The sequence below is a fragment of the Cadophora gregata genome (assembly GCF_030347475.1).
Source record: "Cadophora gregata isolate MNR1 chromosome Unknown scaffold_10, whole genome shotgun sequence".
In the NCBI taxonomy this organism is placed as follows: domain Eukaryota; kingdom Fungi; phylum Ascomycota; class Leotiomycetes; order Helotiales; family Ploettnerulaceae; genus Cadophora; species Cadophora gregata.
The window spans coordinates 1,577,658-1,594,651 of record NW_026695933.1 but is presented as its reverse complement, the minus strand read 5'-3'; the positions used below and the strand labels follow the sequence as shown (position 1 = coordinate 1,594,651).

The 16,994-nt window shown below is 46.8% G+C and overlaps 3 protein-coding genes across 4 annotated transcripts; all 3 read left to right on the top strand.

Moving 5' to 3' along the window:
• Window positions 1–5,171: 5,171 nt before the first annotated feature.
• On the top strand, window positions 5,172–6,523 carry ONS95_001893 (uncharacterized protein; the record flags this gene model as incomplete). Its single annotated transcript, XM_058495113.1, has 3 exons — window positions 5,172–5,307; window positions 5,361–5,641; window positions 5,897–6,523. 3 exons carry the CDS (start codon window positions 5,172–5,174, stop codon window positions 6,521–6,523), a joined length of 1,044 nt encoding a protein of 347 aa, XP_058355424.1.
• A 4,539-nt stretch (window positions 6,524–11,062) lies between these two features.
• On the top strand, window positions 11,063–12,178 carry ONS95_001892 (uncharacterized protein; the record flags this gene model as incomplete). The annotated part of the gene is made up of 1 exon (XM_058495112.1): window positions 11,063–12,178. One exon carries the CDS (start codon window positions 11,063–11,065, stop codon window positions 12,176–12,178), a length of 1,116 nt encoding a protein of 371 aa, XP_058355423.1.
• Window positions 12,179–13,793: 1,615 nt separating this feature from the next.
• On the top strand, window positions 13,794–16,924 carry ONS95_001891 (uncharacterized protein). 2 transcript variants are annotated; one of them, XM_058495110.1, is made up of 5 exons: window positions 13,794–15,410; window positions 15,468–15,743; window positions 15,796–15,969; window positions 16,031–16,048; window positions 16,103–16,924. In XM_058495110.1, exons 1-5 carry the CDS (start codon window positions 13,931–13,933, stop codon window positions 16,330–16,332), a joined length of 2,178 nt encoding a protein of 725 aa, XP_058355421.1. In that variant the 5' UTR covers window positions 13,794–13,930; the 3' UTR covers window positions 16,333–16,924. The 2 variants fall into 2 exon arrangements, with proteins under 2 accessions (XP_058355421.1, XP_058355422.1); XM_058495111.1 differs by having other exon boundaries at window positions 16,031–16,924.
• The last annotated feature ends 70 nt before the right edge of the window (window positions 16,925–16,994 follow it).

The following is a 16,994-nucleotide window of genomic DNA, read 5'->3' as shown; positions in this document are numbered from 1 at the left end:
GATGAAGTTACTCAGAAGTACAAATATTGGGACGGATATAAGTGGGTCGAGCAGGAAGACGGTTGAGCAACGACTGCGGTGATGAGCTCGGCACATCACGCGAAGTTTGTTCCTTCCCATAAGATGAGAGAATTCCGAAGACTGTTCGTTACATGCCTTGATTTGATAGATTCGGCTTGTATAGAGGGTACATTTGATTTCAGACGCGACTTTGAATATTATTGACTATAAATTTAAGCCAGTCAAACTTTGCGGGGGGGATGGAACAGTACACCACTATCCGTATAAAACACCATCGCTTTCGATCACCTTTTCGTTATTCGTGCTTCTTCTCCGGATTAGTCTTCTCGTTGACATTTCTGATATTTCGCTGCTGAATATCATTAGGAGAAGCGCATATCTAGACCCCACCTTTACCACAATGTCAGCGCTCATGTTATTCTATGCTCAAGATTTCGGCAGAATATCAAGTAAACATCGCGTTTCGTTTGTACCAGTAACCTCGCTGAGTCGCAGGAAATCCGACCAATGACTCATTCTTAGCTGACTGCTTGATGGTATGTGTAGGGCAGGAGAAGAAGCACCACGCAAGGTAGCTTCAGAGTCCGAGTCCCAGCTGACATCTTTAACTGCAAAACACAAAGAGTACAGCCAATCTTCCCCTCGACCAGCCATCAAGAATATAAATCCCAAGGCGGAAGAAACCTGATTGTTCCAACCAAATTACTCATCGATGTGTAAGGTCTGAGCTTGTGCTAAGTTTGTAATAAGGAGAATCCCGAGACGTCCAGAAAAGAGATGAGAAAATTAAAGAGCGGAGAGGTAAATCCCTCGACCAGGTACGAGAAGTTAGACATTTCGGTTGGTTGAGCTGACTGCTGCAGGACTGTATACTTTGAGCCGCACCACACTTCAAGATGGTACAAGTTGTATCGTTTTGAGGGCGACTCATTAGTATGACTTTATGACATGTAACAATGCAGTAGCAAATGACACCATACACTTTCATCTGTGATGTGATCTTGAGATCATGCTTCTAACTAACCACTCCGACCAAGTGTCGATATTATGTGAAAGAAGCGTCGAAATTATGTGACGGAAACGAGACACGATGATAATATGACGAAGTGGATATCGCACAACCACAGAAAACGTCAGCGACCCCAGAACCGAGTTAAAGTTGCAAGTAACCCCTGAACATGACCAGTCGGGAGGACTGACTCGAATGGGAGGCGAGCAGTGAGCCTGAGAAATTGATGAGAAAGGAGAAAGAATGTTATGATGTGGAAATTGAATGAGATGGACCTACCTTGTTGTTGAGATTAGAAAGAGAAGAAGAGAAGTCAAAGCAAATAAAAACGGAAAAGTCAATTCGATGGTCGAAGTAAATTTATATCAGTCTGAGGACTGAGAAATCTCCGAAAAAAAAGTAAAAGCCGACGTTGAACGAGAGTCTACCTTTCACTTGAACCTCCCCCTTCCCCTGTCTTGGAACAGACAGATCAAGCTTCGAATAAAATAAAACAAACTCCTTTCCAGAAAAACCAAACGAGATTGCAAAGAAAGAAATTATTATCAAACCTCATCTCCCAGCTGCGTAGGTAGGTAGGTATTCATCTCACCTTACCTCAAACCTTTTCCAAACCCCACATTGCCACCCTCGAACCACACATATGACACCTCATAAGCGATTGGTCAAGCTGTAAATAGTAGCAGCAGCATCATCCCGGATTGGACTGAATTGGATTGGATTGGATCGGATTGGAGAGGACCAAACTCTCACGTGCAAGGACTACTGCAGGTACAATATTGGGAAAGTGGAAGGGTTGAGTTTTGAATACGAGGGACCGGCCCTGGCAAGATTTGGTGTGTGGGAGAGTGTGTGTGGGAGAGAACTCAATTGAGATGAGGGTGGTGTGGTGTGGGAGAGAGCAGAGGGAATGTAAACAAAACTCGGGAGAATGTTGGAGGAGGAGGAGGAGAGGAGGAAAGGATGTAGTGTGGTGTATTATTGGTGTGGTGAAGGTGTGACAATGGGTGTGGTGTGATGAGGGGGGAAGATATGTATGTGTGTTTACGGAATGGGGAGAGATAGTGGCGTTGACACCACCGATGCGAAGAAATCAACCCCGCATGAAGCGATGAAGCGATGAAGCCTCATAGCCACGACATGGGTGCGCTGCACGACGGAGAATGTTGAGGAATTTGAGGAACTCCTCTCGCTCACTCTCCAGCGACAACAGATAATAGCCAAGTTGATAACACGACCCTGTGACGACGTAAACAATAATCAGAATAATCTCAAAACAATTTCATCGGCGTCATCGTCATACCCGGAAGCCGACACATATGCCGAAAGAAAAAAAAATTCGATATTCTAACCTTTCGGCCTTTGAATTGAGTTGGGTTTTGGTGTTGTTGTCCTTCCCAACTCTTTCTCCTGGCTGACATAATCGACACTTGCCGCCGCTTCCAACAGGCTGGCTACAGAGGAGCGGAGCGGAGTTCCACCGGGATTGCAGGACGGGTTTAGGGTTTTGCCAATTGCCACTGGCCTGGAATTGGAAAGCAGTGGGCTGGGATCCTTCCAAGGTTTGGGATAGATGAGTACCGGAATGGTTGGGGTGGGTCCTTGTCCGTTTCTTTGTTTATCAGAGATAAGAATAATAAGACACGGTGTCGCGCTCACTCGCTCGCTCACAAAGCCAACATTCCTGATCCAAAATTTGTGTCGTTGTGGGTAAACAAAGGAAGAACTACACAACCGGAACGAGCGGGATGGGGTACCCTATTTACGCAAAAAGATAATCCCACGCTTTTCATGTTTGCTAAAAGGAAAAGGAAATTGACAACGGCAGAGAGATCGCGATCTGCGCCACAGTTTAACAAGCCGCTGAGTTTCAAGATCCCAGGCAAGCGAGAGCAAAGAGAGCAAAGAGCCATGTCAGCGTTTCCGCTTTGGGGATATATGGGTGTGTGTCTTCATCTCGGGCGTATCGGCGGTATGCAGGTGAGTGGAGAGTAGAGGAGAACGCCGGTGCGGAGTGGACCAATAATGACGAAAGGTGATCGCTCTCGCTTGGAGGGATGGATGGATACTGAATAGGGATGGGGCGGATGTACGAAACGAGCAGACCCGACGAGATCAGATTTTTTGGGTGCACAGGCTTGCAGGATTGTCTGCGGGGGAAAGGAGGCGAGCTGGGTGTGATATCATTTGGCGATCTTTGAATTGTTAAACGAGTGACTCTGACTGTTGATGCTGTCCTGACTCTCTGGTTGCTTTCGTGATCAACATCGTATAAAAAAATGTGGATGGACAGCCAATGCACCGCACAACCCTTTTGGTTGGGCAGTGTTGAGGCAATACGAAGTCTGCTGAATGCCGCTGATAAGCTAAGGGAGACAAGCTTTCGTGACCCCACCTCATACGATGCCGTGGCGCTGAATTCTTCGTAATGACGACGCGAGACTCAGATTGACCAGTGAGAGGCAACTCCTGGGCTTCAATATCGCCGGATCAGGAATCAAAGGACTTTGCGCGCATGAGGACAACCAATCAGCATAAGTTTTGATGACTCGATTTACAACGTCTCAAAAATAGAGTTGGAGAGGCAAACCCGGAAAGGATGGATGGACGGAGTCAACAAAGGAAATGCGAGGAATGCAAAACCCCCATACCCCTGTTTATCTCGCCTCTCGCTGCGACCCTGGCTCCTGGACATCCGAACTCAGGTTCAGCGGCGAAAACCAAATATCCCTCCCCCGCCCTGATTCGCTCGACCCTGACGCCATGGACGGCTGCATGGCAAAGTTAAACCGCAAAGGGGAAAGGGAGAATTGCATAACTCGAGCGCTGCGCTGCGCGGTACGGTATTATGCAGGGATCCAGCTCGGATTACGATGCGACTTTGGGCTTTTTCTGCTTGCTGCTGTAACAGGAGCCCAAAGTCAAAATATTAATGATAATACAGTAGTGAAGTTGCTCGTGAATAATTATTATCAACGGCCGACATGCCATCGAGCAAGCAATTCCTAGTTTGGGAGAAGCACAAGGCTGGGATGGATCAGAAAGAAAGGCTCTGGCCTTGCCTTGCCTTGCCTTGCCTTGCCTTACTCCTTGTCCCCTCGACGTATCCAAGCTGCACAATTTCTCGCTTTATCCTCCTCGCTTGTCTAAACTGGCTGCATAATAATCCCTAAATTTACTTGACTTGACCTGGCCTGACCTTACCACAGCCGTATCGGTCCACCTCTCCGCTTCCTCGGCCGCCTACTTCTACCTGACTGCCTTGGTTTCTTGTTCTTAACTGCCTTTCAACATCCCAGTTTTCTTTGTTCTCTTCAACGCCTTGACAAACTCTGTTCATCCCATCCCATCCCATTCCCATCCCCATAATACTGTAGCGCGCGGGTTCATTCACACCCACATTCGTTTGTGCGTTCCTTGTTCATCGTCCTCGTCCTTGTCCTTCTATCCTACTACAGTACTCCACTTCCTTACCACCCTCGCTGGCTACGAGTCTTCCTCTCCCCGATTATTCAAACCTTTTTTTCTTGACCTGCAGCGACCGAGGCCACTACCACCAAACCTAAGCCGCACTATCCAGCGCTAATCAACATCCCCCCAAGTCGATTCTGCACTTCGCCGGCAACGTCAACCCCAACCCCAACCCCAACCTCGCCAATCCACGCCAGGCAGTTCAACGCAGACCATCTTACGGACTACTACTACACCAGAGCCGACCGGACAACAAGCTAGACAGGTGCTGATCTCCACGGCGGCCCTTTCCACGCTCTCAACTTTGGGCCTGTCCTTCCCACGCTCGTTCAATTCTCACTCGTTTCCCGTTCCCACCACCACTCCACCCACTACTACCTCACCTCACCTCACCTCACCTCACCTTCTGGCCTCATTTCTTGACTCTCCCACGTCGAGTCAACACCTAACCGCGACTGGACGACGTGATATGGCGGTGATTGCATTGTGATTATTCACATTCTGACCCTTTCCAATGGGATACCTTGATTGATATTCCTGCCGATTGTTTGCATTCCACGGCCCATATTGTATCGCGGCCGCAGATCGTCATCTGCACACTCCGAGACACCTCTTGTCAACAAACCCCATAACATCGCGGTTTTCGTAACTGCTCGACTTTTCAACCACGATGGCCTCTTCGATATTCTGGTCTGCACGACTGACCATCGCTGCGATCTTTCTCCTTGGTCTCTGCCAGCGAGCTGTCGCCCAATACGAAGTACCTTACTGCGCGACTTTTAATACAGCGGACTCTGATACTAGAAGTAAGACTTTCCAAGACTCCAGATTCACCCGATACTGACAAATATTCCTCTAGATTCCAGTATATACCAGTCGAACAGTCTATGCTTCAACTACTGCAACGGCATTACCCCCCTCAATAAAGTACAATATGCTTTCGCCGTGGTGCAATGGCAGACATGCTGGTGCACCGACTACGCACCTTCATCTTCAACGACTGGCTGCACTCTAGATTGTCCTGGCTGGCAGGAGGAGAAGTGTGGCAATACGAGCCCCAGTCTGTTCGGATACATTTCATTACCTTCGTCTCCTAAGGGAACCAAAGGACCCTCAGCAGCAACATCAAGTGTCGATCAGGTTAGTATCCCCATGAAAGCACCCCCCTGTTCTTGTTACATTGCCTGCTGGTCGTTCGCCTTTTTGGGCTTTGTTTTTGACTATAAATCTGGCAGGCAACGGTAACGTCTTCTTCTGCATTGAGTACCAGCTCGACTCTTGAGACCATCACCTCAACGTCCTCAACTGTATGGCCATCTTGATCATAGTTTGGAGATCATCTGCGAGCTTTGCATGCTGGGATTGATTTCTTGTTTTGATGCTAATTGTTTGCAGACTCCAGATACGACCACCACGAGTGAACAACCTTCGTCGACCTCCTCTACATCCTCATCGTGGACTCCTACTCCAGTCGTCTCCTTGGAAACCATCACGGGTCAAGTCCGTACCGTGACGGTAACGCCTACAGTACCTCCGAACGCACAGGCAACGAATGAATTAACACCCTCGAATGAAGGAGGTGGTGGATTGGGTACGGGAGGAGCAGTTGGGCTCACGGTGGGACTGGTTGCACTCGTCGCAATTATTGCTGCTGCGGTATTCTTCTTCATCCGCAAACGCCGCCGGGATCAAGAAGGGTCCGACAACCTGAGCAGGAGGGGAAGTTCGGCAGGATTTGGAGCAGCCGTAATACCATCTAGGACGATGAGCGAAAACTCAAGATATGTTCTAGGAACAGATGGACGACGAGTAGTAGAAACGTGGGAGCCTGGAGAGACCGCCGAAGTCAGAAGAAGTCGATTAATACCAGTCGATCAACGATTAGATCCATTCTCGCCCGTCTACCAAAGAGGAGACAATAAGAGTCGAGAGAGCGTCAACACAATCCGAGACGACCACGACTACTCAAGGCGGATGGTCACAGGCGGCACTGGCATCCTTCGAGCCACCAACCCTGACTAGAAATATCTCTTTCCCTTACGCATACGAACGTCACGACACTTTTCTTTTTACAATCATCCAACTACATACAAGGGTTTGGACGCCATCCCACCTGTTTTTTTTGTGGCTGGCGTCGGCGGCGTTACATTGGCACGGACTTCGGGGATCAGGTCAGGTCATATCACATAAGGATCCCGTTCGAAAACGGACAAAGGGTAATTGGTTTGGCTGAGGAGGCCGAGGCTGCGGCTGCCTTAGGAGTGGGAAGGAGGAGAACGAGTTACCCTTTTTGCATGCAGTTATCTCACGCCATCACAAACGGAATGGCTTGGGCCTGCCGGTCGGTGTTCACCAGTCACTCAAAAAATACATGCATGCATGGGTGGTCTTCGTTTCCTCCTCTTTTCTGTTTTCTCCTTGTTTATTTTCCGAATTCATAATTGTAGTTATAGACGCATATTGGCTGGGGCAGATGATGGGATCCATCGATCGGGGTGGATGGCATGGCATAAGTAGTGGTGGATGTTGGATTTTTTCAGGGGATTTTATCGATGCATGGAGTTTAGCATTGGAGATGGGAGATGGGAGGAATGGCTACTCGACAGACGTACATACATACACGAGATAGAGTGCGTGTGTGTATATCTTAATCTCTGGAGAATGAGGGAGAGAGGGATGGAGATGGAGGATGGAGGAAAGAGTACATGATGGAAAGAAGTGGCTTGTACATAAAGACCAAAAAATCAAAAGATGTGACTGACTGATTGCCTGATTGATCAGAGCATACATATATGGGTGCATTTACTGCTCGTCTGGGTGACAAATGAAACATACGAAAGGGACTCTCTGGAAATTGTGGTTCATTTTTGTGTTGTGTGAAGGCGATGGACGTAATCTAATCAGGCTTGTGGTACACAAAAGTGAGTGAGTGATTATCTTCCATCTTCTCCTTGTATCACTTCCACTTCCCGTCCAATTCCAAGCCCTCTCATTTATTCACACGATCTACATCGTCCACAACCAAACCAAATCAAACTCACCCATCTGCGTGCAACCCACTGACTCTGGAGAGAGAGGGGAATCATTAGATCATGTAAATGGGACGGTAATATCACAATGTTTACTTCTGAAGATATATAAGTACAAGTATGTCCTTAGATTTACTAGTAATAGTGCAGTACAATTTCTTCGATCATTCATTTACAAGCACTGCCTTCCTGCTTCTGCTAGCGAAGTGAGTTACCTGGAAGGGTATTGGTAAAGTGAAGGAGGGAGAGAAGGGGGAGGGAGGAAGGGAGGTATATAAGAAGACCAAATTCAACCTATCTTCTTCCTTGAAATCTGAACCTAAGCGGGGACATCAGCTGGGTCAGCTGATGTGCGATGATGAGCGCGCTGATGGTTTGTTGGTTTGTTCTCAGGACTTGCTTGGTGCTGTTCCGCCGTGAGTCCTCCTGCTTGCTCTTGATGCAGCGAAGAAATGTGTAGACTGGCAAGTAGCTAGAAGACTTTGCTGTAGCATGTCGCAGAGCAAGGAAGAGACATGAGTGAGAGTGAGACTGAGGAATTGTTTGATCTTCAGACCAGTATCTTCCTTCCCACTGTAGGGGTCTTGATAGCTAACGAACGACGCGTGATCGATATTTTGTCTGAATTCACTCTTACATATCATGATTCATTTGCTAAGAAATTGCCACAGACCTCGTCATCTCCACTCCGCACTCCAGAAGGAGAGTATATAAAAACGTACGAAGACCTGAGATCCCTACTCTTCATTCACGGAACAATAACTGAAGCGTTATTGGCGTAAGGTCTCTTGCGTCTTGGCCGTTGATACTTGGAGTTCCAACGGTTGTGAGAATCTGATATGGTCTAGATTGAAGTAGTGAGGAAGTCAAAAGGAAGTAGGTATTTGGGAAGTTTGGGAAGGAGCCAGTATGCTTTGAGACTGGGCTGCGACTTTGCTTTGCCAAAGGGTGGTGTGTTGCCATTACTGAAGTGCTGTCAGATTTTACTTGGAGCAGAAATGACAGATATGTTTCTGTATGGTGATGAAGATCGTATTCAACTTTTTACACCTGCATATTTGAGTTCTGCTATCTGGATACTCCGTTTCTCTATGTGACCGTATTGATGGCGGGTCTGTCATCAACCGCCAAGTACCACCATGTAATAAACCTCGCTGCTTCTTTCAGCTCTTGAGAGATAGTTTGGTATCGAGTCCGCATCTGCTTTATATATATTTGAGAAGAGAGAATGAAAAACATTCCGAAGATTTTCCAGCACAGATACACTCCCTGATTGGGTGTGGGTGAATAATTGAATGCCTTGTGTTTTGGACAAATGGCAAGGATTTGTATTCTATGACAATGCTTTGGTAAATACATTTAAGCCTGAAGACAGATTCAGGTGATACTGATGCCATAGATATATAGCTCTGTTCTTAGAGTCTCAGGATCTCCAGTTCAATTCAAATATATCGCCATTGGTCCACAGGTGGATATGTCGACGACGACATGCACGTTCACAGTACTTTTTGTCGTTTGAGGACATGTAAAGCAAAGAAAGGTACATATATTTGGATCTCAAATGATACATATCAAGTCCTCGGAAGGGAAGATTGAGGTAGCTGTGAATTGGAATGGTTTGGAATTACTGTTATCGCTGGATGGGTTGTTGTCATTTGCCGTTCCCACCAAAGCTATTTTCGAAAAGAGGTAGGATTCATGACAAGCATTGGACCCAGCCCAGTTGATTTCCACGCCACTTCCCCATAGCATGACTCTCACGGGCGAGCCAAATATGAATAAGTCTTGAGCTCGAGGAGATCCCTAGTATCATGTGGTCACCGCCGTCTGCAAGTCTGGATAGGAAAACGGTGGCGGAGGATGTTGGAATTTATATACTGTTCAAATTCCAGTTGATGAGATAGAAAGTGCTTCTTGACTTGTTTCCTACATGAGTGAATAAGATCAAAATAAATAATGAGGACAAGTTTGTTCGTCAGCAGGAACGCCTCTTGAGTCAAGGCTCTGACTGTTCATGCCAGGGTGCTCGCTGGTTACGATATATAAATTAGCTTCCGCGGCACAGATTCCCTCTCCTTTGACATGTTGCAAATCTCATGCATGGAAACACTATATTGGAAGCTTGGAGAGGATAAAGGACAAATAGGATGATGGTTGTTTTGTCGAGTGAAATGGCCTGGATAAATTCTGGAGTTGAGCTCGTCCCAAATCCAGAGATAGAAAGAAGACGCTGCCCCTCATAGGAAGCAAACTCCATCTGAGGCTATTAACTCCAAGAGACCGGTTTGTTGTCAAGCCAGAATCTGCTGTCGATTGATGTTCCATCACAGGATACATCTGGTGTGGGCATTAAAGTGAGAGTTGGGATGAACTTAGTGCCTCCAGATATACAGAGGTATTAGTCACTTGTGAGCATTACACACGTCACCATTTGATCTTCACCTCGGACGTTGGCAGTTTGCTCCTCATGGAATGGGAAGCATCGAAGCTATATTCAAACCTCTGTGCTAGTGTGAATGTCTAAATAATATTACGAGTCACTCTTCATTTGCTCCCTATCGGTTCACTCCGGCTACATATATAATGGATTGATTTGAACGTAACGAAACCAAGCGTGACTGGGCTGATCAAGAACAGCAGATGGAGTGAACGTCTATAAATTGACGAGAATATTTTGTACCAAATCTATCACAGATGTTACCAAGAGACCGACAGTTGGAATAAGTCCCTGGACCTTGGTGAGGGAAAAATTCGGAATGTAAGGTAACACTCGTACATATATTTTGTAGCTGTAAGGCAGATTTTATCCTAGCAGCTTACGACAAAAGTATGTCTTTCTGGTATCTGAGCAAGTGAACAAATGAAAATATTTCTGCTATCACCTTGTAAGTGTTGTCAGCTTTTCCTTTTTTGTTGACTTGGGAAATTTGATTCGATAATGCTGCCGGAGGCCAAATCCCGGCGAGGATATGGCATTGACCATTGATCGCTAGCAATACATATTAATTGACTATCTGTCTTGCTCACATGCCAGCCCATACGTACGAGTTATCTTCTGTTGTGCTCGGATCTCGGCCTGGAGAAGTACTGGAAGCTGCATCCAGGTACAGCATGTGGAGCCTGTATTTTAGCGACCGCATGTTGATTCTTCGCTTATTCTGTGGACCAAGCGATGTGCGCTACCCACCCGCTCACGAGTGGGCTGAAAGACAACAACAGTCTTCTTGAAGCTATTCCGAACTTCACCCAAAGACATCGTCCGACGTCGCAATAATTCAAATTACTTATCTTTTGCGATCGTACGGTGTATGGCGTCTTATGTCCTCTGCGGGGAGCTGCCCCACCAAAGACGAAATTTTGTGTGGACGGATATGTAAGGCGTCATTTTGGAGCTGTTTGCGTAATGCATAACATTACAAACCAACACAACTATCCTGTGTATAAGGGTCATGATATCTCAAGAAAGTGCCAACTTCTATCTAGCATCTTATTTGACTAAAGTTTCAAGCTAGCTCTCAAACCAGCCGCCAAAATGCCAACCGAATTCATCAGTTTAACCTTCCCAAATGCCTCTACGGAGATCGCCCCCATCCCCGGAGCAACCATCGATGTAGACTACCTCGTCAGATACGCCAGAACACTTGATGACTTATCCTATAACTATACGCTCGTACCATACGGTTCATCAGGATACGATCCTTTCACAATCGGTGCAACCATCGCAGCTGCCACCAAAAACCTCAAAATCATCATCGCTCTCAGACCAAACACCCTCTACCCCACTGTAGCAGCAAAGGCTCTCGCAACTTTAGATCAACTAAGCAATGGGCGTGCAGTCGTCCATTTCATCGCCGGTGGCAGCGACGCCGAGCAAGCTAAAGAGGGCGACTTCACCAACAAAGTCGAGCGCTATGAGCGCACTGAAGAGTACATCAAGATTCTCCGCCGAGCCTGGCAGTCAAGAGAGCCATTCGACTGGGAAGGAAAATACTACCAATTCAAGCAATTTCACAGCGATGTCCCTCCCGTCAATGGCACCATTCCCGTTTCAGTCGGTGGATCTTCTGACGAGGCATACCGCATCGGTGGTTCACTTGGCGACATATTTGGCCTCTGGGGAGAACCTTTGAAGGAAACCAAAGAGCAAATCGATCGTATCTACGCTGAAGCTGAGAAGGCTGGTCGAACTGACCGTCCTCGCATCTGGGTGACGTTCCGTCCCATCCTTGCTGAGACAGACGAACTCGCTTGGGCGAAAGCCCATCGCATCCTCGACGCTCTGAAAGCCAATCGCCCTAATGGTGGCCCGGGAGCATTCGGACTTGGAAAGCCAGCTGGCGAAGCCCCAGCTCCTCAGAATGTTGGTTCGCAGCGATTGTTAGAGATTGCTGCTAGGGGAGAGATCCAGGATAGAGCGCTTTGGTATCCGACTGTTACTGCGACGAATGCGAGGGGAGCGTCGACGGCGTTGGTTGGGTCGCCGCAGACTATTGTGGATTCGTTGCTGGATTATGTGGATTTGGGGGCTGAGTTGATTTCTATTCGTGGGTATGACAATTTGAATGATGCTATTGATTATGGGCGGTATGTGATACCACAGGTGAGGGAAGTGCTGAAGCAGAGGGCGAATGGAGCGGCAAAGGCGTAAGGAGAGGACTTGATTCATGAAGATGCGTTTTAGCGGATTAGCAGAATTATCGCTGTAGCGAAAATAATGATCCGTTTTATCTCATTTGGTGTTATTCTGAGTTTCGCTGATCAAAGGGTACGAAAGCATGCTTAATTTGGTATTACTTTGAAATCATACTGCAACATTTGTTTCTGAGAACCCCTAGTCTTTCTAACATATCTTCTACTATCTCATTGATATGTGTATGGACTTTGCGTTTAATGTGGAGACCTGGTGAGCGACACATGGTAATTCACGAACCACTGTGGCCGATCAATACGACAAAGCTAGATATTCTACTTTCTCAACACCATATCTAAGCAGTAGGAGAGAATATTATGAGAACAAGTAGCCCAATTGATCTGCGTCTGTGCACTTGAAGAAGCCGCTGTGGGAAACGCCGCCTTGAAAGTCATTATAGTGGCTCGATTACGAACTGAGTTGTAGGAGAGAAACCGATTGTGTATCGCCGGCTACAATTCGGGAGTATTTCAACTAGCTTGTTGATCTTCGCTTAGAATTGGACTTTTAATTTCGTGTAATTAACACCACCTGGGAAGGTAGCCCGCCAACTCTGCTGCACCCCACGGACACCCACCAACGGCGCACAAACTCGTACCCGCCACGAGCTGATTCTCAATGGCAGCACCGCATCGACTGAAGGATTGGGTAAGTCAAGCATAGGTGGTCCCGAAAAGGGTCTTGTACAATGCTTTCTTGCAATTCTTGTGGAACATTGGACCAGTCATTCCCTCTCTCCTCAAGTCCATGAAGTTCAGCTTATCGTAAAATCCACGAAGGCGGCAACAACTACTGCGATGACTGCGACAAGACTGGCCTTATCGAAAGTCCTCGCCTCTACATTTCCATCCAGAATCTCCGGAGACGTATGAACGGAAATGCCAACCTCAGATACTGCCGAGCAAGAGGCTCTGACTCAGTCTTGGGGTAACACTTCGTCGCTGAGGAAGACAAATGGTTGCCAGTCTCTGAAAATGTCGTGAGGAGGCACATGCTAAGCAGATCATCGACTTCAAAGTACGTTCGTTTGTAACCACTGAGCATGCGTGAAGAGATGATCCTGATGATGGTAGCTATGACTACATAGAATTACAATAAGTGCCTTTTTGAAGAAACAGCTTCGCAGAGACCATGTTTTGAGTGCAAGTGCGACTGATCACAGCCACCTGTTCCACGTCGTGAATGATGCATGTTGGCACTTGTGTTCCCGGCGATCGTGTTTATCTATTGCCTACTTTCCAGAGTAGCACACAGACATACAAAGACCTTGAAGCCTTTCAATCGAGGAAGAAATATCCTCGTATTGATGAGCCGTGTGCTGAGCACTTCACCAGGTCGAGATCTCGTCCCCACGACTCAATTTTCCTTTCTCCAGCTCGTTATCTTTGATCAGATCGGTGGCTCCCCTCCAACCCCTGACGCATTTGATGTCTCAAGCATCCAGCTCGTGCAGCCCGTTGCAGGGTTTAGAGCTGCTTCGGGCTCGCCGAGTAGAGCTGGAGCTGCAGCTACATGTGATCAGATGCGTTGGCATGTTGGCTTCTGCGATGCGGCGAGAGACGCATTTGATTGGCCGGCTAGAGTTCCGAGCCTGGTGGAGAATGCTCTTACTTCAGATGTCTATCTCAGCAACTCACAAGATTTCAACGACCCTTTCTATGTAAACGTCTTTGCTTTTCGTGCCAAATCCGAGGATCAAGGATTGCAAACATGGCAGCAACCAGTCGCACCCAATATCAGCACTTTGTCCCCCAATTCCTCCTCAGAAACTTCTCGCATCCTTACAAGCCAGTAAAGAAAGACCCTAAGAAGCAACAGCATTCAAAGCTTAAGGGCGAGAAGAGGATGTACCGTGGTGACCGTGTGGTGAATACCATTGACTTGTCGTCGCAAACACCTACTCCATGTGAGGCACGGGTTGATCGCATTTTCGGTCAGATGGACATGTACCGAGACTCAAATAAGCCATCCGCTGAGCAACAGGAGATAGAAAAAATGTTCTCCAGGATGGAAGGCCAAGCTAGTATAGCCTTTCGCAAGATCACGAAGGCATTCGAAGGGAAGGAAGAGGTACTTTGGCTCGCACGCCATGAGAGAGATCTCATTCGCAAATTCCTGTTTCTGCTCAAGTATCGTGGATCGACCTTTCATCAACGGTTCTATCACGAAATCACCGAGGACTGTGAGTCAGATGATAGAGAGTTATTATGGGAATACATGAAAGATAAAGGTTTTAAGCGGCCGATGGATGTGTGGTTCAATAACCTGAAGATAATCATGGAGCTGAATATGGATCCTGAAAAGGCGTGGATAAAGGAACTGCCAAAACAGATGTATACGGAAGATGCAATGTGGTTCATCTCACATGTGCAAGGTATGTATATGGCCATTTGCACACCGTCCAATCCGATCGACGAGTTCATCCTCACGGATAACTGCTATAATGTCTTCGAAGGACCGAACTCCTTCGTAATTGACAAAACCAGTGGGAGGCTAGAGCCAGCTTATTACGCTCCCCTCCACGAGTTTGCGCCTATATCTCCCAAACTAATGATAGTCTTGAGAAGCTTTCTGCTACCAGTGCCAGAGGAGGATGTAAACCCCGTTATCAAAGCGGAACGGAATCTTTGGAACTTGGGTGTACTTGATTGTGTCTACAAAGAGGAGGTGAAGTCATTACTCTCTGATCTTCCCATTACCAAGGCCCAGAATAACTATAGTGGTATGGTCGACGGCCGACTTGTATTGAATTCAGATGAAGATGGAACATCAAGAAAGAATCACAGGTTCTGCTTCAAGTACTTTCCTCTCGATACCAAGCACGTCCATACCATCAGTGCAATATTGCTTCAAAATAGCTACACGTGCTCCAGAATCGTCTTTGGAACGAATGAGAGCCTCTTGCGGACCTTGGACGCGCATCTGACCTCGCCATGGAATACAATGATGGGTGATGATGCTAGTGTTCGAATCGAATTTCTGAGGCGGCTGGGCGCGGTAGCAAAGCTTTTAGGATCCGAGAAAGAACCTATATGGACAGAGCCATCTGATCCCGAGGTGCGAGACAACGAAGGTGCTAGGCTCAAAATACTCGAACAGAGAAGATTGTATTATCAAACGATCAATAAAGACGACTTGGATCCTAAACCAGATACTGACAATGAATTTCTGCAGCTCTACTATCGCCTCGGTAAGTCGACACCCTCTAGAGATATTGACGTTGCTTTTTCACTAACCTCCTTTCGAGGCGGTTCGGACCATACTCTCTTCAAGGACGTCGAGCAAGCCGGCCTTATGTGGAAGTTACGAATCAAGATTGATTCTTGGTCTCAAGGGGTCGACGAGTCCATTCGTCAGCGAAATCGATTGATCCTAACTGATATTTATCTCAGCTTTCCACCTCGTAGGGTGTGGCTATACGGGAAGCAAGTTAGATTCGCCCATTTAGAAACGACAGAAGAATTGGAAAATCTTGCGGATAATGGAAATTTCATTCGAGAACCTGAGGATATTATTGCCCAAGGTTAGTGTACTTCTCCGCTAGGTACCCTACAAAAGTTTCTAACTGAATGAAGCTTCCCAAATAATACGGCCTCAATGTCTTTCTCAGCTAATGTATAAGGCCACCATGAACGACATCTGGATGAAAGAGCGATCGGAAGTTGATCTCTGGGCTAAAGTCATTAAAATGGATGAGCACGCGCGAGCGCAATTCACGTTGCTGAAAAGACTCAATGGCTGTCATCCTCGTAAGTTTACCATCGGTTGCCTATATCCTGTACTATGTATCGCATCTAATATACGATATAGAATCTATCCGTGACTGTGGTAAGCTATACATGGAATTTCTATCGCGCTCAGCTGGTGCTTAATTTCCAGCAGGTATCAATTCAATTGAGAAGCTTGCGGCGAATCTGGATGCTATTCAGGTCCAGACACCTAAGATCCCCCTATTGACGGCGGACGAAGAACATGAGCTCTGGATACGAATGAGGGTAAGGTCCAACTTCAACAAAACACTTCGAGGTAGGCTCGAGCCAGCGCTGCTTAAAAGTCTGAAGAAGGTGTTTTTCGAAATTTTATATCCAGCTCCTGTACCTTCGGGCACATGAAAGTGAGATTTTGAGTATCACTCTTCCGTACCTTTTGTATCTATTTCCCGTTTTCTGAGCTCTCTTCCTTGGTGGACTTAGTTGCAGGAATTTTGCTTGGGCTGAACCCGATATAACTGGTTTCATTCTTTAATTTTTCGAATGGTTTGGCTTGTTCGTAAAAGCCCTCACATACCAAAATGTCGGATCACAAAATGTACTTACTGTGGCAGGCCTGATGCAACATGCATCGGTGGAATGCTTTGTGGCCAAGGCTGCACAGCTAAGGGGGTGCTGCTTCTTTGAAGGACAAAGGTTTCTTCTGGAATACTTCAAGGGTATGGTCCATTTGAAGATAAACAGCGAATATACACTTCGGAGTCATTGCAGAGATTCTTAAGTACTGTGAGATCATGAAGGAAGGAAAAGACTTTTCCTGCGATTATCATACGAGATTCTTATCTCTCAAAGTTTACCTAGGAACCTTGCCTAGATACCCAAGACAGATGTTGTGTCACGTGTTCTAAGACAGAAAAGAGTCTGTCTTTATTGACTCATTCACTGTCTTCTTTCAAAAGTGAATACTGTCGTAAGAACTGGTATTCACTCAACATTGTATGAAACAAGACCTGAAAGTGCCCATGGGCACCTAGAAACTCCCGTCTATAAAAGCCACCATCTTC

What these genes read in the sequence shown, in the direction of transcription:
- ONS95_001891 (XM_058495110.1), top strand. Translation starts at nt 13,931, where the DNA reads ATGGCAGCAACCAGTCGCACCCAATATCAGCACTTTGTCCCCCAATTC. An exon ending in GCAGCTCTACTATCGCCTCG is followed by an intron (nt 15,411 to 15,467) that starts GTAAGTCGACAC and finishes CCTCCTTTCGAG; the next exon opens with GCGGTTCGGACCATACTCTC. An exon ending in TGAGGATATTATTGCCCAAG is followed by an intron (nt 15,744 to 15,795) that starts GTTAGTGTACTT and finishes AACTGAATGAAG; the next exon opens with CTTCCCAAATAATACGGCCT.